This window comes from Crinia signifera, chromosome 1, assembly GCF_055691185.1.
Source record: "Crinia signifera chromosome 1, ASM5569118v1, whole genome shotgun sequence".
NCBI lineage: Eukaryota > Metazoa > Chordata > Amphibia > Anura > Myobatrachidae > Crinia > Crinia signifera.
In genome coordinates, this window is record NC_139217.1 from 315,757,607 (window position 1) to 315,781,183 (window position 23,577).

A 23,577-nucleotide genomic window follows, 5' to 3' on the forward strand; every position below is an offset into this window, starting at 1 on the left:
GTGGGGAAGTTATTTTGCAATATATGTCATGGAAAAGGCTGGTCCGGTCTCCAAGTAAAACTTAACAGATATTGTGGCAAAGGTGCTGGACAACAAACTCCCTCTCATCCACCAACGCGTTCCGCCCATATAGTGGCTTTATCAAGGTGACACCATATGGACTGGCATAATTTCACCTATTCCCTCTCGGACATAATCATTTAGCAGCACTCAATTTTTTTATTTATTGTTGTTATTCATTTATTAGTTTATATTGTCAATATTATTAAATGTGTTTTTTATAATTGAACATCATTGGCACCTAATAATTATCATTATTTTTAAATTAATTTCAACCAGCTACCGCGGTGTATACTCTTCTTTTGTATTTTGCTTGCTGTACGGTTGTGACAACCTTTATCAGTACACTGCAGCTTGGCCAGGCAACCCATGGTTTTACGCCTGTGTTATCACACCCCTTTCCATAAGGAACATTAACTGCATGGGTTTTCAAAGATGGCGGGTGCTAGAATGAACACTAATGGTCACATAGCCCTTTAGGAATATCATCTTTTGGAGGTGTCTATCTGTTTTACTGAAATTCCAATCCTGCTTTTCCAGAGCTCCGACCATGTAGGGACTGATGTATAGTTTGCACCCTACATGTGACAAATGTCCAAAGGGGGAGGGGCTTTGCTAACAGTTCCTGTCAGTTGGAAACATCATGGCTAGTGTGATGGGCTATGAGGGCAGCGGATTTATTTCACCAACAATACATATAGCAGGGCAATCCCAATGTTTTGTTGGCCAGCTTCAAAAGTGATAAAATGGAGAGTGATAAACAGCCAGCCAATCAGCTCCTACCTGCCATGTCGGACTGTGTTTGAAAAATGACAGGCAGGAGCTGATTGGTTGGTTTTTTTATCACTCCATTTTATTACTTTTAAAGCTTAGTGCGTCTGGCCCTGTATGTTTTAGTTTTTAACTTCTTTAGATCAAGATTTAAAAAAAATAATAATATACAAGTATTGTATGGCCTTTGTGAGCTTATTCTGTTTTTTGTTTTTTTTTAGGAGTATTGGAGTAATAACATATATTCTGTAAGTATTGTTTTCTATACTGTAATTTCTAGTGTTGGCTATGTTTTTCATCTCTTTGAGAAATACAAGCCACTGTACAGACTTCTGGAAACTTTTATACTTGAAATGTTCACATCTTCCATCTTCCATCTTCAAACTGCACCACCAACACGGATGGAATGTGTGAAGTTCACTCAAATTCGCGTTGTGGAATACATTGATTATGAGCGCTCTGTCTCAGAGAGCTCCACATTGATGTGGCCAACTAATCACTGGGCGCCTGCTCTGTGACCCCGGTCATCTCGTCAGTGCTGTAAACCAAGATGCTGCCTGGGAGTTTCACAGCCCCTCAGTTCACATGCACAGATCAGCTGACCGGGATCCCAGAGCAGCCCACCGGTTAAGCTTTATTTGTATTTTATTACAACATTTATCTTTCTCCAATGATCATCCTGTGGTCTATTTAGACATACAAGGCTACTCACAGCACTCCTGGCTTTGCCTGGTAGAGCAGACTAGGAGTAGTAGAACTGAAGGGGAGCGTGCATAACACAATCTTAAGATCATTATCCCAAGGCTTTTGTGACACCCGTTTTCATATTGTTTTAGTGAAATTCTATGGAGAAATCTGCCCATATAACATCGGAACGTACTCCTTACTACATTTTGCACATGATTGTACTGCAGTTGTCATTAATGAAGCTGACCACATAATGTACCGCCAGTAGCATGGATTGTGCACTATATTCTACGGTCATAAACATTTTAAGTAAATGAAATGTTACCATTTCAGTGCTTTATAGGACATTTTTTTTTTATCACACATGCACAGAAAACATCCATTTTTTTTATTCTATGTACTGGCTATTTGACAATGGGATACGGTCAGATGGACGACAGTCATTAGGTCGACATACTGCAAGGTCGACATGACAGGTTGACACAATCATTCGCTTGACATGGTCTAGGTCGACAGTCAAAAGGTTGACATGGGGCTTTTCTCTGTTCTTTGAGTCATGTGCCAGCAGGTGGTATTTCATGCCCTACCATCCACTAGGGCAGGGCTGGGCAACACAGGCCCTCCAGATGTTGATGAACTACACATCCCAGCAGGCCTTGCATCAGTTTCAGCATGGCCATATAGCAAAACTAATGCAAAGCATCCTGGGATGTGTAGTTCACTAACATCTGGAGGGCCGGTGTTGCCCAGCCCTGCACTAGGGCGTGGTGGGAGAATACAATAGTGTGCCCGAAGCATGGCTATGTCGACATTCGGGTAAAAAAATACCATGCCGACCTTTTGACTGTAGACCTAGACCATGTCGACCTTGCAGTATGTCGACCCAACGGTGTTGACCTAATGACTGTCTACCATCTTTAGATCGACCCAATGATCCATACCCTTGACAATAACGTATAAAGCCTAGTCCTATTGCTACAGTCTACCTGACTTATAAAACTGTTGTACAGATGCTATTTTCTGTCTAATTAAGGGGCAGATGTACTAAGATATGGAGAGTGATAAATGACCAACCAGTCTGTTCCTAACTAGCATTTTCAACCCAAACGGTAACATGGCAGTTTGGAGTTCATTGGCTAGCACTTTATCACTTTTGAAAGCTTATTACAGATATGGGCCAGCCTCATTCAGGCTTTCCCCGGAGCTCCAATTACTGTGGTGCCCCGGGGATTCTGGCATGCGCGCGTCTCCGCCGCTCCTGCGTCCCGTTTCTGGCAGTGACCGTGCACGTTCGAGATGCTTGCGTGTCCACTGGCGCACCACCGCCAGATCATAGTGGATGGCGCACAAGCAGCAATGAAGGGGCTGGCCCCATCTATACATCTCACCCAAAACTTTACCAAAACGGACATCTTTTTCATCAATGTTGGCTTGATGAATGAGTAGATGGACAGACATTACATGTTTTGTTTATGTTTGTGCAGGTTAAGTGGCGCATCTCCATTTCTCGGTGAGACCAAGCAAGAGACTTTGGCCAACATATCTGCCGTTAACTATGAGTTTGAAGATGAGTTTTTCAGCAACACCAGCAACCTTGCAAAAGATTTCATTCGGCAGCTTCTTGTCAAGGACCCAAAGTAAGTTCTGGTACAATAACCTCCTAGAAATCTGATAGCAAATGGGAATTTTTGGAACCTGAATAAAGGTGGGATGGGGTGGGAGATAGTGGAGTAAGCTATAGAAACCCACTCATCACTGCACATTTTTTTACTGAATTCAGATATTTATTAAAAATACACCAACATCCTAGTACTGGGCAACAGAATAGCAGATCTTTTGTTTCACGCTACATAATGGAAATATAGGTACTGTACAACTACAATCCATTTGTAGCTTTGAAATTTGCCATTTAGAATTGTTTCCCCCATTATAAAAAAAAATAACTAAAATATATGGAAAATACAAACAAAATAACCATAGATGTATGTAACTAAATCATTTTGATATATCTTTTAATTTCATTTAAATTTATTTTATGTGGCTTAAATTGGAACATACATTTCATGTCACTAGATAAAATTAGCACATTTATTTCACATCTAATCTTGCTTCACCCTTTATATCTGCTTTTTTTTTTTTTATAAGGAAGAGAATGACAATACAAGATAGTTTACATCACCCATGGATAAAGGTAAATGTACAATCATGCAGCAACTCAACATCTTCACATTATATCTTCATAACTTATTATTAGCTAATTTTCAGCCCATCAAAATAAACCACTTAACAGTAATGTCAGCACTGGCAACTGTGCATGGCCAAATGGAGCAACGCTCGAATTGCTCCATCTGCTGCCATCTAGCGGCCGTCGGCGTGCACAACACTTGAATTCCCCCATATAAGTGAGGAGCCAAGTTACCTTTTCATTATATAGGATTAGATTTTCATTGGTTTAACATACATTGTATGAGAAGTTGAAAAATTACCGGTATTAACCTTCTATCCAGTCATTTATATTCAATGGTTAATGGGGTTATATAAAATTAAGGTGTTTTTAACCCTCAAGGAACCCTGAAATGAATATTCAAATAATTATTGGTAGACTGTATGGTAATGATGGCCATTCAAATCCCAATGTCAATTTAAATCTATGAAAATACTGTGAACATTTTCGTACTAGCTACAATGCTTTATGTGTCAAAATATGCCACACATCTATATTTTTGGAGTTACTTTACCAGTGCCAACACTGGGGTACTCCAGAAACTTACAATGGGTCACAAAGGGTAAAACTTCAATTTAAAAGTTTCAGCTGTATGAAAATTTGATATTGTAGTTGCTTTAAAAAAAAAAAAACTTTAATCAATCCATGCAACCCAGGTTACTGTATTATGCACGTTCCTGCTTGGTCGATGAAAACAACCAAAGCCATTCTAAGAGAAAAAAACTGAAAATATATTAATCTTTTCCAACCACAGCCTTTTCTTCTTTGAAATAAGATCCAGAAGGGAGGAGAGGAGGAGGCTGTAACAGGTTCTTAGGCTTTTGTCACAGTTCATGCACCAAGACTCTCTCCCTAATCACCTTCATAGTTTAGTAGTTCCCGTGGAATGTTTTGCTTGATTTCTCAGCTTTTTTTTTTTTACTTTTTTTGCAGTCAAAGTAAATCCATATAATAAAGTGAAGCATATAGTGGAAAAGACAGGCTAAACCCTGTCTAAGCAGTAAAATACAGCTTTCTTACCAAATCTCTCACTTTCTGAATCGCTCATCCTATTAAATGTCACCCGTAGTCGTTTCTATTCAGTATGTAATTTCAGTACTGTTTGTATTTGTGAATCTCTGTTCAAGTGAAAACCGTATAACCCAATGTCTTTGCTTCCAAGCTACGGATATTGTAACACTACACAGGGTGAGATTAGATTGAGCAAGCTTCTAAATGGCTATTGCCTGGATCAGTCTTGTACTGAAAGCTACAATGTTATTGATGGAGGTAATATTAATAGCTGGCAGTGTGGTTTTCACTCCTATCCTCCGCACACGTCCTGGGAGAAGCTGAACTCCATCTTACCTTGCAGCTTATTGCAGCAGTAATAACTGGCAACATTCTTTCCCCCTCATGTCTCATTGTAGAGACAAATAAAAACCATCAATCAGAAATGGCTGGCTTTTTTTTTCTCTCTTCTGTTCAATGATCTTTTTCAGTTCACTGCTTACATTTATCAGTGTGATTTCTACAGTAACACTGCAGAATGCATTGTTATTACTTGTATTGTGGGGCTGTTTACCCCAATGGGTGTAAGACACAGCCATTCTGACTTTGTGTACTTGTCTCAGCCTAAAGATACTCAACAAGCGCTAAGCCGAAAAGCCTCAGCAGTGAACATGGAGAAATTCAAGAAGTTTGCTGCACGTAGAAAATGGAAAGTAAGTAGATGGGGGTTTTGTGTTTTTAGTTATTTGTAGTGTTCTCTCCGATGCTATGACCTGTTGTAAAATAAAATATATTACTGGCAATAATACTGCTTTTACACCAAAATGCCAGACCTGACCAGTTATTTGGAACACTCTTCCAATCTGTGTCCGACCCGGGATTTACATTCTTTACACTGCAATGTAGACCCAAGATGTAGTGTCTTGAAGGCTGGGAATTGGAGATGACCTCTCCAAGCGCTGGAAAAACTGTCGCTCTGGACCCCTGCAGTGCTTACCTCATGCTGGGGCATGCCTAGCACTCAGAAAAAGCTGCTGTTGGGCTGCCCTCCTCCTCTGTCTTTGTGCGGTGAATGGACGCTGCACTCATGTACGCGGAATCCATTCATCTCCACCCCAGCACCACTGCTGTCTGCGTAGCCGGGTAGACAGCAGTGGGAGGCTGCATGCGCCCTGTCCTCAAACCTCCTGCAGGATGCTGAGGTTGGCAGGAGTAGGCTCTCTCCTTGCTGTAAATACCTCTTGGGCTGAATGACCCAGGTTACCCGTTTACACTGCCCCTGAGGACTGGTCTGACCCCATGTTCAACCCAGAGTATTTCACAGGCAAGATTGCCTGGTCTTTGGACCGGACGTCATTTTTGGGGGCCATTTACACTGAGTTCCAACCCGGGAAGGGGATACGGTCTTTAGGTCGACAAGCATTGAGTTGACATGGGTCTAGGTCGACATGGGCTAGGTCAACAGTCAAAATGGGGTTTTTCACTGTTTTCTGAGCCAACTTGTGCCGACAGGCGGTATTTCATGCCCTACCATCCACTAGGGCGTGGTGGGAGAATAAAATAGTGTGCCGAGTGTAGCCTATGCGTTAATGTTGATATTCCGGTCAGAAAACAGTGAAAAACCCCATGTTGACCTTTTGACTGTCGAGCTTGCCCATATCGACCTAATGCTTGTGTCGACCTAATGTCCTGTCGACCTTGACCCATTTAGACCTTGCGGCCTGTTGACCTAGTCGACCTTGTCGACTTAATCGGTGTAGACCTAAGAACCCACACCCCCCGGGTAAGCGCAGCAATAACCCAGTAAATTGCTTTTGTGTAAAATGGGAAAGATATTAGTCACTCAAGGTACCTTACACCAACCCAGTACCCCTCACCCTCTTAAGGTAATTACACACACAGGTAACGTTGCATTGTCACTGCACAAGCAATGCTATATACCGTTAGTGTTACCGTACATATATTTGTGCTCCAATGACTGACTTTTAGATCAATTTAACCTTGATGTGCAGAATTCACCCATTAACCATGATCTTGATGTGCAGAATTCACCCTGAATGCATATTTCATAAAGCATTGACCATACATGGGAATGCCTAACAAAACGTTTTTCAACTATGTCTCTGAATAGTTCTGCAGCTAAGATGCTGAGCAAACGTATTGAATTGTCCTTTTAATGTTTATTATAGATATGCTGTAACTTCAGTTAGCTCTGGCTGTGACCGTTGGTAACCATTAATTTGTTTGCTATCAATAGCCATTTGCAAGCTACCTAGTATAAGAAACTGTCTGATTGGTTTATATGTATTACAGCATGTGATTGTAGTATGTACTCTGCTTCCCAAGCCACTGAGTTGAAGCATTGAAACTGTTTGTGTGTACATTCCTGCAGTAGGCGCAGTGCATTGGAGGGTATTCTGTACACAATGGCTATTGGAGATACATACATTTCTTATGCAATTCAGGGTAACTGACTAGCAATGTCTTTTTGTTTTTCAAGCAATCTGTTCGCCTAATATCTCTGTGCCAAAGACTATCAAGATCTTTCTTATCAAGGAGCAACATGAGTATTGCTAGAAGTGATGACACTCTGGTAAGCAAAAAATCAATAGGAGCAAGTGATTGTTCATTCCTTTTTGTTTGACAATGTTTAGTGGAGAAAACAATCCTGCATACATTGCCTGCCAGCCGCTGGCATGTGAATGCTCAGCCCAAAGCCAGAACTTTGCCTGAGGATTTGCAGCTTTTGTACAGAACATTTCTGGGTTTAGAGCCAGCAGTTTATTGGTCCTCAAAGCACCTGTTACAGTCCTAATGCACAATCGGTCATTAACCTTCAGGAATATTGCCGCTGGCTAAAAACATGTTGTCTCTCATGGAATCAAAACACAAGTGCTTACATACAGTAAACTGTAAATGAATGGCTAATTTAAATTATCTGTAGAATACTTGTGTCCTGAGCTTAAATTAAAGTGCACGTATTGCCATTGTATTTTATTTGATTAGGTTGATCAAACAATAGACAGGATTGAAATGGGTTTGGCTGTTTGTGTTTAGACGTCCAGCTGTTGGTCTTATATCTTGATAGATAGATAGATATAGATTTTTACCATTCTGTATAAAGGCCAATGCTCATTTGCAGGGGAACCATGTTCTTCCTTGTAGTGCACTCTGACCAATATGACCATGTAACTTATACACATAGGACCTTATTCTCGGTGACTTGCAAGGCTGTGAATTTTGCAGCCTTGCGAGTCCACCAAACGCTGTACGGCAGAACGCCCCCCCCCCCCCCCCTTTGCACGCCGCAATCCCCTGCAGGCAAACAAATGGATGTTTTGCATAAAAATCTATTGGCAGCTTGTGTGCTGGGAGAAAATCATTCTATGGTAATCGACCATCGAATAATTTCTACTGGGCTCACAGGCCTAAGACACCTCTGTGGTGTCTTAGGTCTGCAGACTCCCTGTGCGGAAAGTAGGCGGGCTTCTGACGTCAACTGCCCGCCCCCGCGTCATCGCCGCATTTCTATGGGAACACCCAGCAGTTTCAAAGGGGTATTCAATTCAATGTGGCCGCATAGAGTGAGAATATAATAGTGTGCCGAAGGCATCAAGGCAACGTGCCAGAAGCATGGTGAGCAGACGCGGTACATATATACGGTGTCCATGTCGACGTACAATTACATAGACTCCAAGAAGACTCATGTTGTCCCTTTTGGCAGTGTCGACCTGAGGTATGTGTACCTTTTTAAGTGTCGACTGTTAGTGGCCAACCTAAAACTCAATAGTATGTATGCAGGATCACATTAAAGGAGCACTTATACAAATGCTTCTTTGTTTCCTATTAATATGTTTTACTTATTAGTTGGACCACAACCATTATTAATATTGGTATTACTACAGATTTTTGTTTATTTTTATTTAAGAGCGTTGTTATGATGACTTGTTTTTCTTTGCACTACCCGTTTCCTGGTCAGGAGTTGTTTTTTCATAGTACGTGTCATTTCAACAAATCACATAAGAGGAACTGGAATTGTGGCAATGGTTTCCTGTATGGCTGCGTTTTCTAAATGGGGAATTTTTTCTTCATAAACATATTAGTCTTAGCTCATTGTCTGTTAATAGTCTCGTTCTATTACTTTGTTCCCAATTGTAAAATTTTGCAGATTATGCTTGTGCTACATAAAAAATAAATGCGGTTAATAACGTTGTTTTAAGGGAGTTTCTGGTATCCTAACCTTGTACACCTCATGTGGATTGAGAAACAATTTGCTGAAGCTGTCCCCGGGCATCGCTGTTTTGCTGCCTTGTCTGGTTTTGTTACTTATTAAGATGTTCCCTGATCTGAGCAGCCCAGAAATATTACAGGGCAGAAACTGCTGTACTCTGCATCATTAGAGGGTGGAGTAGGACATCATTTTGTATATGTATATTCAAACGTTTGTTTCACACCGTGTTATGGAGATTCAGATGATATGAAATGATTTGGTTTTTAAAATGTACCTTTTTTTGACTTCCAATATTTTAACTTTGATGTCTCTGTATAATAGGACTAGAGAGTAGCATACATTTAATACTAGATTTACAGTATTTGCTTATTTTTTGCAATATGCATCCTGCACCGTTCTTATGTAACAAATTAGCATTCCGAATTTTCTTACAGTAAGATGTGGTTATTTAAAATCCTATGAAGCTGGCCATACACTAGAACAGGCTTTCCCAACCACGGTCCTCAATGTACACCAACAGTGCTGGTTTTAGTGATATCCAGGCTTCAGCACAGGTGACTTAATTAGTACCTGAGGGATTCTAATTAAACCATCTGTGCTGAAGCCTGGATATCACTAAAAAGGTGCGTACACACAGGGGCGAATTTGTGCAAAATCGCAGGAAATATGGGCGCTGAGCGACCATAATGCCCGCAATGGGAATGTGCACCGGCGATATATCGCCGGGTGTGCGCTCCCGTTTTTGCACCTGTGGTGATCGCTGGTCGCAGGAACATGCACCTGCGACCAGCTGATTACCACTGCCGGGCTCCCCCCGGCAGTTTCTTTTTCATCAGCGACCATCTCTGGTCGCTGATGTAAAGTAGAAACTGAGCGATATATTGCTCAGCCATATATTGCTCAGCCATATATTGCTCAGCCATATATTGCTCAGCCATATATTGCTCAGCCATATATGGCTGAGCAATATATCTCCCCCGTGTGTACACAGCAAAACCTGCACTGTTGGTGTGCCTTGAGGACTGTGGTTGGGAATGCCTGCAATAGACCAGTGGTTCCCAAACTCAGTCCTCAAAGGACCCCCCCAACAGTGCATGTTTTCCAAGTCTCCTCACAGAACCACAAGGGAAATAATTAGCTCCACCTGTTGATATTTTAAAATGTGCCAGTGAGTAATAATTTCACCTGTGTACCTGCCGGGTGACCTGGAAAATGTCACCTGGATGAGGTCCTGAGGACCAAGTTGGGAAAGTGTTCTAGAGCAATATTTAGCCTACTATCATTTGCTGCATAAATTACCAGATTTTTATACTAACTAACTAGTTTGCTGAAAATGTGCCCGGTGTATGGCCATCTAAAGGTGCCCATACAGGTACCAATTACCCGGTACTTTTTGTGCTAAAATAGCATCGTTGTGCATGCGATGCAATGCTATTTTAGCACAAAAAGTAGCGGGTAATTGGTACCTGTATGGGCACCTTTATGACTGGATAGCTGCATTTCTCACCATCTGGCTAAAATTGCAATATTAGCCCTTATTGGGGCTGAAATACTAACAAGGCCAATAGTATGTGGCCCTTTTGGTTTCAGTGAGTTTCTTACTACTCTCTTGCTTGTCCATGGTGTTAAATAAACCTGAATTCCTATTATATTTGTGTCACAGCAAAAAGCCTCACATAATATAACCTACACTGGAAGCATACTGGGCCTGATTCAGTCCTGTTAGCAAAGCTGCAATTTTTGCTGATGGACAAAACCATGCTGCCCTGCAGGTGGTGCAGATGTAACATGTGCAGAGAGAGACAATCAGCGTCCGGCCAGTGTTTTAAAATTCAGCAGTGCTGTTCGCCGGGCAAACATTGCTACTCACTTCCCATCCACCCTGCTGACCAGCGCCGCAGGGACCCCACTGCCCACCCCAGGGACCCCCCCTGCCCGCCCCCCACCTCTGCCAGCTCCCCAGGGCTACACATGCAATAAATTGCATGAGATTTATTTCATGTATAATTTGGCACATCAAGTGCCAAATCGTAAGCAGCCTCCTGGGGAGGATTGTATTTAACTTCATTTTAATTTATTGATATATTGCACAGCACAGTGTACCTTTTTCTTCTTTCCAGCGTTTTATAAGTGGTTGACTACCCCTTAACCACACTGCAGCTTCACAAGGCATCTCCTACTCCCTTGCACCCCCATAACCTGTTCATAACTTGTTATCCACCTCATCTTCCATTCTTCCAGGCTTTTTGCTTGGATAAACAGTTGCATTGTCCAGGAGGTCATTACAGAAGTCGTTATTCTCATATGACATATTAGCACAATAGTCCCCAGTAGTGTAGGAAATCTATAGTTAACTAGCTTATTTTACTCTCTATGTATAATTGAAGCCGTTCCAGTGGGTTGGTGCATAAATGGTCCTGCTTTCCTAAGTGATCTTGTATGTTGGTATACATTTTGGAATTCAGCATTAAAAGTACCTGACTTGAGCAGTGCTGTATAAATGTCGGCGCAAATGTCGTGTTTAATCACAACACTGTGTGCTTCATTTTGCTGATGTTCTAGGACGAAGAAGATTCTTTTGTTATGAAAGCCATCATCCACGCTATAAATGATGACAATGTGCCTGGATTACAGCACCTTCTTGGGTCTTTGACAAATTATGATGTAAATCAACCAAATAAGGTAAAATGTTCATATAATTTATTTAGGCTGTACACAAAGTAGTTTTTAGCTTTGAAAGATTGCAGCTGCAGTCAGCTGAATGTTTGTTTATTAGATATGTGGCATTTCCTTCTTAAGTAGATCCTTTTAAATCCCTTTTTTTGTTTATTTTGATGCAACTGGATCAAGCCTAGATACCTGCGCACCTTATTAGTGTACCAGGGAATCTAACAACTCTGTGTCAAGGTCAGAATCTGAAAAGTATGCCTTGGGATATGAGTGGAAACATTTCACAAAATCACATTGCACAGCCTGCACAGGGTCATTAACACTGACCCACAGTGAAAAGCAAGGTTGGAAACTTTTATGGTACTTTAATCTAATTGTCCGCTAACCTAGGTTTTTGAGGATTTGACAGATTTAAAAATAATTGTGCATGGAACGGGTTGTTGATGACAGTAGCTCTAGCTTTTAAAATGTAAAACAGTGGTAAGTACAGGTTTGGTAATACTGTATAACATTCTTTGGGGCCTGATACATAGTGGTACGACAGCTGCAGGGATGGGGTTGTGCAATACCCTGCAGCAGGCATATTCAGACTACGGCCCTCCAGCTGTTGTGAAACTACAAGTCCCATCATGCCTTGCCACAGTTTTGCTATTAGGGAATGCTAAAACTATGGCAAGGCATGCTGGGATGTGTAGTTGCAGCTGGTGGGCCATCGTTTGAACATGCCTGTCCTACAGCTTTATGCTGATGCAGCAAGATGTGTTTGTTGTAAATAGATGCCTCTTCGCAGCTTCCATGTTCCACTGCTGTGTGTCAAGATGCACCGTCTGATCACTCTGCAGGTCTGAGGTCCGTAAATCGGCATTGGCAGATGTAGACACTGACTTCAGCCCTCCAGTTAATCAGGCTGCAGATTAGGAGGCACAGTGTGTGTATGCAAGGACACAGGACCAGTTCTGACCATGCACAGTGTCCCCACCGTCGGACTTCTATGCTAACCATCAGGTTAGCATACAAGTCTGAATCAGGCCTTTTGTATAGAGTATTAGGTGTAGTGTATTATGGATTTCTACAGTGTGAATTGCAGAGCAAAGTATCCCACACAGGATGCTAAGGACCTGTTCGCTAAGCTGCATACACTCGGAGCCTAGTGAACAGGTCAGCACCGCCCGAATCCCCTCGCTAGCATGCAAGGTGATTTGTATGAGAACACATCCCCTCGCATGCAGCCGAAGGGGAGAGAATCAATTCAATGGTTTCTCTCCCCTTCGGTAATAAGTTAATCAGAACGGACTTTTATTGCCATCTGAGGTGGCCAGAAAGGAGGCGAGCGCAGCCACCTGCCCCAAGCAGGGAAATGCCCAGTGTTTTATGGGGATACCCATAATACGCTGGGTGTTCCCCCTGCCTGCTCCCTCCCTCCTCTACCCATGCGAACACTTCGGTGAGTGTGATACTCACCAAAGGTGTTCGCACAGGGGGTGAGCACATGCACAACTACGTTCATGCGAAGACCCCCCCACCATCGGAATGATCAATGAGTTGAATCATGCCCTAAATATTTTGAATGTAATGTCAAACCAGTATCCTAATATAAAGACCACTAATGGTATAAGCTGCTGCTGGAGGTGCCCCAGTGGTGCGAGTAGAAAAAACGACTTAGTGGTACTGTGCTGCGCGCCTCCGGCGCGCAGCGAAAAATGGGCGTGGTCAGGGGAGTGGCCATGGGCGTGGTCATATGACACAAGGGGGGGGGGTTACATGCCACCGCCCCCCCCCCCCCCACAGAGTCTGTACGCCCGCTGACATACTATATAACACCACAATGCCCATGACATACTATATAACACTCCGCGATGCCCATGACATACTATATAACACTCTGCTATGTCCATGACATACTGTATAACACACCATAATGTCCATTACATACTATATAACACCGCAATGCCCATGACATACTATATAACACCGCAATGCCCATGACATACTATATAACACTGCAATGCCCATGTCATACTATATAACACCGCAATACCCATGACATACTATATAACACCGCAATGCCCATGACATACTATATAACACTGCAATGCCCATGTCATACTATATAACACCGCAATACCCATGACATACTATATAACACTGTAATGCCCATTACATACTATATAACACACTATAATGCCCGTTACATACTATATAACACACTATAATGCCCATTACATACTATATAACACTGTAATGCCCATTACATACTATATAACACCGTAATGCCCATTACATACTATATAACACTCCGCGATGTCCATGTCATACTATATAACACACTGTAATGCCCATCACATACTATATAACACACCGTAATGCCCATTACATACTATATAACACAGCGTAATACCCATTACATACTATATAACACACCATAATGCACATTACATACTATATAACACACTGTAATACCCATGTCATACTATATAACACTACGCAATGCCCATGTCATACTATATAACACAGTGTAATGCCCATCACATGCTATATAACACTACGCAATGCCCATGTCATACTATATAACACTACGCAATGCCCAACACATACTGTATAACACACCATACACATTTGACACATAAGTGCCACTTACCTACATGCTCAATGCCAGGGGCTTCATGCCGATGCCAAGGTGGACTGAATTTGCTCGTTGCTCAGGGGGATAGATCTGTGCCACTGTGCTCATTGCCCAGGGGGATATATCTGTGCCACTTTTCTCATTGCCCAGGGGGATAGATCTGTGCCACTTTGCTCGTTGCCCAGGGGGATATATCTGTGCCACTTTGCTCGTTGCCAAGGGGGATATATCTGTGCCACTTTGCTCGTTGCCCAGGGGGATAGATCTGTGCCACTTTGCTCGTTGCCCAGGTGATAGATCTGTGCCACTTTGCTCGTTGCCCAGGGGATAGATCTGTGCCACTTTGCTCGTTGCCCAGGGGGATAGATCTGTGCCACTTTGCTCGTTGCCCAGGGGGATAGATCTGTGCCACTTTGCTCGTTGCCCAGGGGGATAGATCTGTGCCACTTTGCTCGTTGCCCAGGGGGATATATCTGTGCCACTTTGCTCGTTGCCCAGGGGGATAGAACCCCCCCCCCCCCCCCCCGGCAGGCAGGCACATACACAGCCCCCTGTGCCTGCCCGCCCGCACGCTCTCGTCTCCCCCGCTGTGTACGCGGGGGAGACGTGCTGCTGCTGCTGCTGCTCCTGATAGTTACAGCTCCTGCTGCTGGACCGCGCGCTAACCAATAGCCGCGCGCGGTCCAGCAGCAGGAGCTGTAACGAAATCATGAGAGCAGCAGCAGCAGCAGCAGCACGTCTCCCCCGCGTACACAGCGGGGGAGACGAGAGCAGGGAAGACCCGGCGGGGGGGAGCGGCGCTAGCGCGCATATGTAAGTGGCCACGCCCCCCGCCACTTACATATGCGCACATGCGCAGTAAATATTTCGGCCTATTTGTTATGGCGGTACGGGGTACCGGCACCATTTGTTTTAATGGTACGCCGTACCACCCCGTACCGCCATAGTTGCACCCCTGAGGTGCCCCCTGAAATCTGATAAATATCTTAGTCACAAGTGCGGGTATCCTTTATTGTTGCATCCAGTGGTCAAGTAATGTCCCATGTTTATCACGTAATATTGACTTTTAATGTATAAGTACACCAATGAAATGGCTATTATTTCCAGAAGTGCCAATGGATTCGGTCCATTGATCTGTATAAATAAAGAAGTAAAGCACCACTATGGAAAATGAATTTGATGTGCAGATTCTCAGTCAGGGCTGCCTGTGTTCTGGCTTTTCACTAATGTTATAGTGCTGCCTTGGGCAAACATTCTCCACAGAGCTCTCATCCTCATCACATTTGCCAGATTTTAATCAAGACTTATATGTTTATTGCAAATATCCTTTATACTACTTTTTATTTAGGAAAAATTGTATTACATACAGTGGGGCAAAATAGTATTTGGACAGCCACCGATTGTGCAAGTTGACCCATTTAAAAAGATGAGAGGTAATTGCCATCATAGATACACTTCAACTGTGAGCGACAGAATGTGGGGGAATAAAACAGGAAATCATTGTTAGATTTTTAAACAATTTATTTGTATATTCTTGCGACAATCACAAAGTTAAACTCCAATACTTTGTATTTGCCAACCGAGGTTATATTACAGGGGTCAAACATTTCCTGTAGTTCTTGACCAGGTTTGCACACACTGTTCCAAGTATTTTGGCCCACTCTCCCATGCAGATCTTCTCTAGATCTGTCATGTTTTGGGGCTGTCGCCCGGCAAAACGGACTTTCAACTCCCTCCACAGATTTTTGATTGGCTTGAGGTCTGGAGACTGGCTAGACCACTCCAGGACCCTTAAATTATTTTTATGGAGTCACTCCTTAGTTGCCTGGGCGGTGTGTTTGGGGTCATTGTCATGCTGGAAGACCCAGCCACGTTCCATCTTCAATGCTCTTACTGAGGGAAGGAGGTTTTGGGGAAAAATCTCACGATACATGGCCTCATTCATCTCCCTTAATACGGATCAGTTGTCCTGTCCCCTTTGCAGAAAAGCAGCCCCAAAGCATGATGTTTCCATGCCCATGCTTCACAGTGGGTATGGTGTTTTTGGGATGCCACTCATCATTCTTCTCCCTCCAAACACGGTGAGTGGAGGTTATACCAAAAAAGTTCTATTTTGCTCTCATCTGACCACATGACATTCTCCCAGTCCTCCTCTGGATCATACAGATGGTCACTGGCAAACGTTAGACGGGCCTGGGCATGTGATGGCTTAAGCAGCAGGACCTTTTGGGCGCTGCAGGATTTAAATCCATGACGACGTAGTGTGTTACTAATGGTAACCTTTGTGACTGTAGTCTTGGCCATGGTGGAGAGGTTGCAGTCTGACAGTTTGAGGGTGTGGACAGGTGTCTTTTATAGAGATAACCAGTTCAAACAGGTGCCATTAATACAGGTAACAAGTGGAGGATAGAAGAGCTTCTTAAAGAAGAAGTAACAGGTCTGTTAGAGCCGTAAAGCTTGCTGGTTGGTAGGTGTCCAAATATTTATTTTCCGCAAGAATATACAAATTGTTTAAAAATCATACAATGTGATCCCCACACACACACACACACACATTTTGTGTCTCACAGTTGAAGTGAACCTATGATGGAAATTACAGACCTCTCATCTTTTAAGTGGGTCAACTTGCACAATCTGTGTTGTTCAAATACATCTTTTCCCCACAGTAAGCTGTATCAAGTATATGATTATGTTTCTTGACTATTGGTATCCCTGTTTTCCAGCATGGCACACCCCCATTATTAATTGCTGCTGGCTGTGGAAATATTCAAATGCTGGAATTGTTAATTAAACGTGGAGCACACATTGATGTACAGGATAAGGTCTGTATACAACTTGCCTTGATTTTTTTGTATTATTCTACTAAATAAACTATTCCTCTTATGACTTTCTCTACAATTGACAATATCATATGTACTAACATCAGCGTGTGCTGTTCCTAACTAATACTGCAGATCATTATACTGTATTCACCTAGGCTGGATCCAATGCACTTTATTGGGCCTCTCGGCATGGCCATGTGGAGACTTTAAAATTCCTCCATCAGAACAAATGTCCTCTGGATGTTAAAGATAAGGTGAGTTTTATATTTAACAATATGCAGTTCCTCATTGGGTAGAAGGGTGACATTGATTGAAGTGTCTAATTGCACCAGTGCAGATTGACAAACATCCATTTATGCAACAATTTTGAGTGAAAAATGCATCCATCAGGTCTTCAGCTATTAGCAGATTAGTAAAACTCCTGTACCACTAACCATAGCGTGATGGCTCCCCTACATGTCCTCTCATCCACTAACAAAGAGGTTTTCATTTGTTTTCTTTAGTCTGGAGAAACTGCACTTCATGTGGCTGCTCGCTATGGCCACGTGGAGGTCATACATTACCTATGTAGCATCGGATCACATCCAGATATTCAGGATAAGGTATGTATGTCTAGAAGTCCATTCTACTTGCATGTTTCTGGAGTTCTGTGTTGCCGTTTTTGCACAGTTTGTTCTGTGTAACTTGGTTACATGTGGGTTATACATTTTGTAATTTCTGTTCAGAGATGGGGGTTTACAGAGCAGAACAGAATTTTTTTGTGTCTGTGATTGCGTGTGACTTGGTTCTACAGTCATGCCATCAAGAGAGGGGGAATGGGTACCGATTACCTGGGCTTTATTGGAGGAGCCTCATATCAGTTACTGTGGTTTTTTTTTTTGTTTGGTTTTTTTCCGGTCATTTATTTTAGTTTTGTGTTTGAGGGCATTTTAACTGCAAAGAAACACAGGTAGGCTCACTTATTTATCTTTTAAATAACTGTACCCCAAAAAAATATTTTAAAAACATATACGATTTTTAATAAAAGCAATCAAAGTATGGCACCCGTACCAGATAATTAATCAGGTGAGAGCTGGTTATCAAAAGGTTTATCAATCAATCCCTCTGGCACACTGCCACCCTGGGCTTGCCACTAGATGTTCACTTGCGAAACCTCTCCCACGTTGAAATGTCCAGCACCATCAGACGCAGCGGGGTCCTTGCAGCTTTCCACCTGGTCAGTCAGCCAGCTGGGAAACGTGGTGTGTCACTTTGGCCACGATTCTACGCGTTTTGCTGCCAGACAGTGGGGTTTCCAGAGTTCCTTCCAAATACCTGTGGCTTTGGGTTAAACTCTGGGGAGCAGCGGTCTAAAATTGAAAGGACAAGTGCATAACCTTGTAAAGTGTTAAAAACTGCAGGCGTCCGTTTTTAACACTTAGCTATGTATGTATGTATGTATGTATGTGTGTATATGAGAGGGAAACTGTCCCAGTTTACCCACCCCCAGAAAGTACAGCAATCAAAATAAAGGAGGGCCAACTGTCACAAGGGTGAGAGTGCAGGGCTTTGGTTTCTTGGAGTAGCAGCCCTCATTCCATGCCGGCGCCCTCCAGATCCTCTCCTCAAGCGAGCGCCGGCGATAGGGACTGGGACACGCGTGCGTCTCACGCGCACGCGTGTCCCAATATCACGGTGGCTGGCCAGCGTTTCCCTGCCCATCTCCTTTGGTGTAATTGTAGGCTTTTTTTTCAGTTGCTTAATTCGTCATTAGGTAGGAGTTAATTGGCTTGAGGAGTTCCCTAAATTTTAAGATTAAATAAATTAAGATTATATTTTTTTCTATGAGTTGTCCTTGGTCTGCAAGAAAACAGACATAGGAATTCCTATAGAAAATTCCATGGCTGGTTTTCTGCCTGGCAATTGGATATTCAATTTATGTATTGCTTTTTAATGTTTGTATTATTATTGCAGTAATGTACTAGTTCTTAAATTAAATAGGGATATCAACCTATTCAAATGAAATGGCACACAGACAGAAATCGTGCCAGTCCCACTGTACAGTAATGATAGTGTCCCCTCTTTTATGATAATTATCACCATATTCTATAAATATATTGTTTAGTGGGTTATTCTTTAGCGAGGGGGTGCTACCATGGGACACAAAATAGATACAAATTGAAAGAGAAAGAAAAAGAGTATGACTTTGTGGTGCACTTGAGAGAAATTGTTACTAAAATATAACTTTTATTTCAAAATAGCTCATAAAATAACTTGCGAAATATTGACATAAAAAATACACATAATAACACGAACAGTGTTTATTTTAAAAGGACACTAAATCCTCACGCAGTGGGGCCCCACTGAAATGCCTTCCCCAGTGTACTTTGTTAATTTCTTTTTGACAGGCGTTGCTGTATAATTCACAAATACACTGTGTTAGAGTGGTGCTTAATTACACATTCACTGTGTGTTCCATTTGTTATTAGCTTGAGCTATAATAACAGGATAAATATCCCTTTAAAGTGTTTGATGGAAAACTAACACATGGAATGAATAGTGCTACTGTATATCAAACAGACACCATGGTTCTGTTAGGAGGCGGAAAAATATTTCAATTTATACGTTCAATACTAGGCGGTATATCTCGCTTCGGAGCATAAGTAACAAGGCAGGGGATGGGTACCCGCTGCGACTGACTGAATCCACCAAGCCGGTTGGAGCACCACATGCGGACTGAAGTACCAACACTGGGTCTCTTTGACACTCAGGGGAGACAGCCGTCAGCCGCGGTAACAGCTAGGTGACAGGGGAGGACTGGGGTGTGTGAGTACTACACACTCTGGTCTACCATTCGCCCTGGAGTCAGTGACTTGCACCGCATCTATGGCTCCCTGGACCCAGTAACGACTGGTGTCCGTCAGTACCGCTAAAGTTTAAGCTACACACAACCAAAATACATTCAATTGGGGGAAGGGAAACGTGGGGGCACACACTGCGGGTGCAGTAGGTCTGCGTACACTTCGCACGTAAGTAAAGCATAAAGTAATAGGGATACCAATGAAAAAGTTTTCATTCAAAGAAAGTGTAAAACGTAGATTGAAGTAATGTACTGTACACATAATTATAGAATATTTTATTGTTAATACTGATGTAACATGTTCTATATTTGTTTTTTTATTTAAGCTCAGAAAAAAAGATTCATAGGTACTGCTTTCCTAGCACGGCGCCCACGATCTAGATTGTATGTGTGGGGCTGATATCTCAAGCATCTCATGCATCTTATGTGTTTGTGCGGCATAAGATGCATGGGATGATGCAATCGACGAGATTGACGAGATTTTTACATTGCAAGCATCTCATGCATCTTATGTGTTTGTGCGGCATAAGATGCATGGGATGATGCAATCTACGCAATCGATGAGATTTTTACATTGGAATCAATGTAAAAAGGCCCCAAAACCCAATTTTAATTGCTAACCCCCCCCCCCTCCTTATGGGTGAAATGGCCCCCCATTGTTAACGCCACCCCACTATTGACGCCAACCCAAAGTGTGGCGAGCGCATCGGTACGCGTTTTCATACCCCCACTTTCCACGTCGGCGTGGAGTTGATTTTATATAGTGTGGCGAGCCACCGAGCCCGAAGCGTGGCGAGCGCACGCGAAATACATGTAAAGTAGTCCGCGCGGGGCTCGCTACGCTTCGGGCTCGGGGGATCGCTGCGCTAGCCACACTATATAATATCAACTCCATGCCGACGTGGATAGTGGGGGTATGAAAAGGTCGGAGGGCGCGTACCGACGCCCCTCGCGGGCTCACTTCGGGTTGGCGTTGATAGTGCTGGTGGCGTTAACAATGGTTATTGGGGGCTCACGATTTTTTATCTCCTGCATCTTATGGATGCATAAGATCCATGAGATTAAAAAATCGGGTCCATCACGTTGATTGTATGCCTTAAGTACCTTAAACTTAAGGCATACAATCAATGAGACGGGCGCCGTGCTAGGAAACCAGTACCGATTCGTATACTACACAATAATACCCCTTTCACACAGAAAATTATATACCCGGGTGAAGCAGTTCCACCCCGGGATTTCATACTTTCAACCTTTTTGTGTGTGAAAAGGCACAGCCGTGTCTTAAATCCCGTGTCTCCGACCCTGGAATTGACCAGGGTCGAGGACACGGGATTTATGACCGGTGTTGACCCTTTCACACAGAAGAAATACCAGTTTTATTCAGCAAATTACCGGGTAGAAATTTTCAACCTGGTCATTTTTTCTACTGTGTGAAGGGGGGTCAGGCTGCTCCCGGCAAAATGACATGGCATTTGAAATGCCGTGTATTGCCTGGATTTTCTGTCTGAAAGGGGTATTAGTGTGTTCTAAGTTTTCCTAATGAACAAAGAAAGTTCTCTTTTAAAGCTAAATAATCTGCACATAGCAGTATGCTTCTTATTTTGTGTGTTTGTGTTGTAGGAAGACGAGACCCCTCTGCACTGTGCCGCTTGGCATGGTTACTATCCTGTGGCAAAAGCTCTGTGCCACGCTGGCTGTAATGTTAACATTCGCAACAGAGAAGGAGAGACTCCCCTCCTGACGGCTTCAGCGAGAGGCTACCATGATATTGTGGAATGCTTGACTGAACATGGAGCTGACCTTGATGCGACCGACAAGGTGAATGATTCAGATTGTCACAAATTACACACAAAGATGGTCAAGGCCTTTTTATGTCCCTGAATTACATCTCCTCATACATCTAATTGGCAGTTGGTAACTTGCAATTCCTCACTGTTAAACCCTGGTAGTAAAACATTACAGTGTAAGAGGAAAAACTCAGCGGGATGTAAATGCTGTGCCTTGCTTGTAATTTGTACCTACCATGTGCTGTGCAAAGTAGCATTTTATATTGTGTGTCTGGGCAAATAATTTAAGAAAATTGTCATCTTTTTTAGCCCTGTGAGTGATTTGATATTGAATAAAATACATGCTCTGATTTATACTTCTAATATTAGCATTGTGTAAATCCGCACCTTCACAATTTAACGGTGTTCAAGTTATCTCTGTTAATGTCACGTAGTATAATATGATGCTTTGCCACTGCTTGTGGGGATCACGGTTCAGTATTTGTATTCATATTATTGGTGAAACCTAAATGTGCAGAATAAGAGATACCTTATCTGAATAGCAATGTCATACTTGTATGCCACATAATTCTGTCTTTGGTGATCCTTATGGTTATGTAGTTGGCATCCCAGCGCTCAGGATGCCAGCAGTTGTTATAACAGGTCTGGACATGCATGAAGAGTACAGTACATGGAAATGTTATGTACAGACGTGCTCTCAATACGCCATATGGAGTGAGACGCTCGGAGAGTAGTGTACCATATTTTTCCTAGACACTTAGGCTGCTATTTTAAAGACAAAGGAATTGGGTACTTATATGTTAGTTGGGCGCCCACTAAGCTATTTGCTTAGTTTTCCGCATCCCCTCGCGGGGATCATCACGCTTCGGGCTCGGTGGCTCGCTGCACTATATAAAATCAACTCTATGCTGACATGGATAGTGAGGGTATGAGCGTACTTACTATAGTGGGCGCCCAACTAACATATAAGTACCGGAATTGGTTTTACACACATGCAGTCATGGATGAAGCACAACCTAATTTACTATGAGGACAAGCGATGGCTGTAGTAATAGTTCTTATTGGTATTTATGTCACTTCTTAATTGTGGAAAGAAGAGGCACAAAGACATTTGGTCGGCCGAGAGGAGCGGTTTAGCTCCATTGAATCAACAACAAGGATGTGTGTGGTCCGAATATTGACATTTAGAATTGGGGTGTAATTAGGGCTATACTAAAATGTCATTGTCAACAGTCACACTATTGATATGTTAAATCTCATCATTTCACATATGTTATCATCCTTGATGTCAACATTCAGACCATGTTAGCATTATCCTTTAGAAATAAAGTTCTTTGGAATTTTAGATGGAAGACAGAACATTTTAAACTTGTGCACTTTTGATTTCCGAAGGACCTCAAGATATATATGGACTAGCTTAAGCTTGGTACACACTAGTCAATATATATATATATATATAATATATATATATATATATATATATATATATATATATATATATATATATATATATATATATATATATATATATATATATATATATATATATATACAGATAAAGTAGTCTGCATATATGTCTACAGGCGGCTCTGGTGGTGGGTTCTCCATACATGCTGCCCAATCTGTCGTGACTGGCATCACAAATGGGCTGCCAGTCACCGGCAGCTTCCGGTGTGGCTCTACAGCATACCCTCCAACATTAGGTTCAAAATGCTCTGTTTCTGGACTTCCTTACCAGTGACAATTGCAGAGGTGGGACTGCAGCACAGTCCAATATTCATAAAGGGGAGCCACACCTAATCCCACTCCAAACATCACGGTCCTGGACTCACTGGCAGTTGATGTGACCCCCCTCTTTAAATTTTGGACTGTG

At 42.6% G+C, this 23,577-nt stretch overlaps 1 protein-coding gene across 1 annotated transcript in view; it reads left to right on the plus strand.

Annotated features, from left to right (window-relative positions):
- Positions 1-23,577, plus strand: part of DAPK1 (death associated protein kinase 1) — a 161,086-nt gene that overhangs the window by 104,008 nt on the left and 33,501 nt on the right. Inside the window, exons 7-16 of the mRNA XM_083186573.1 lie at positions 1,053-1,079; positions 3,003-3,155; positions 3,664-3,709; positions 5,356-5,445; positions 7,233-7,325; positions 11,526-11,645; positions 16,980-17,078; positions 17,234-17,332; positions 17,582-17,680; positions 21,538-21,735. Coding sequence (XP_083042699.1) covers positions 1,053-1,079; positions 3,003-3,155; positions 3,664-3,709; positions 5,356-5,445; positions 7,233-7,325; positions 11,526-11,645; positions 16,980-17,078; positions 17,234-17,332; positions 17,582-17,680; positions 21,538-21,735 — 1,024 coding nt within the window. The remainder of the gene's footprint in view (positions 1-1,052; positions 1,080-3,002; positions 3,156-3,663; positions 3,710-5,355; positions 5,446-7,232; positions 7,326-11,525; positions 11,646-16,979; positions 17,079-17,233; positions 17,333-17,581; positions 17,681-21,537; positions 21,736-23,577) is intronic.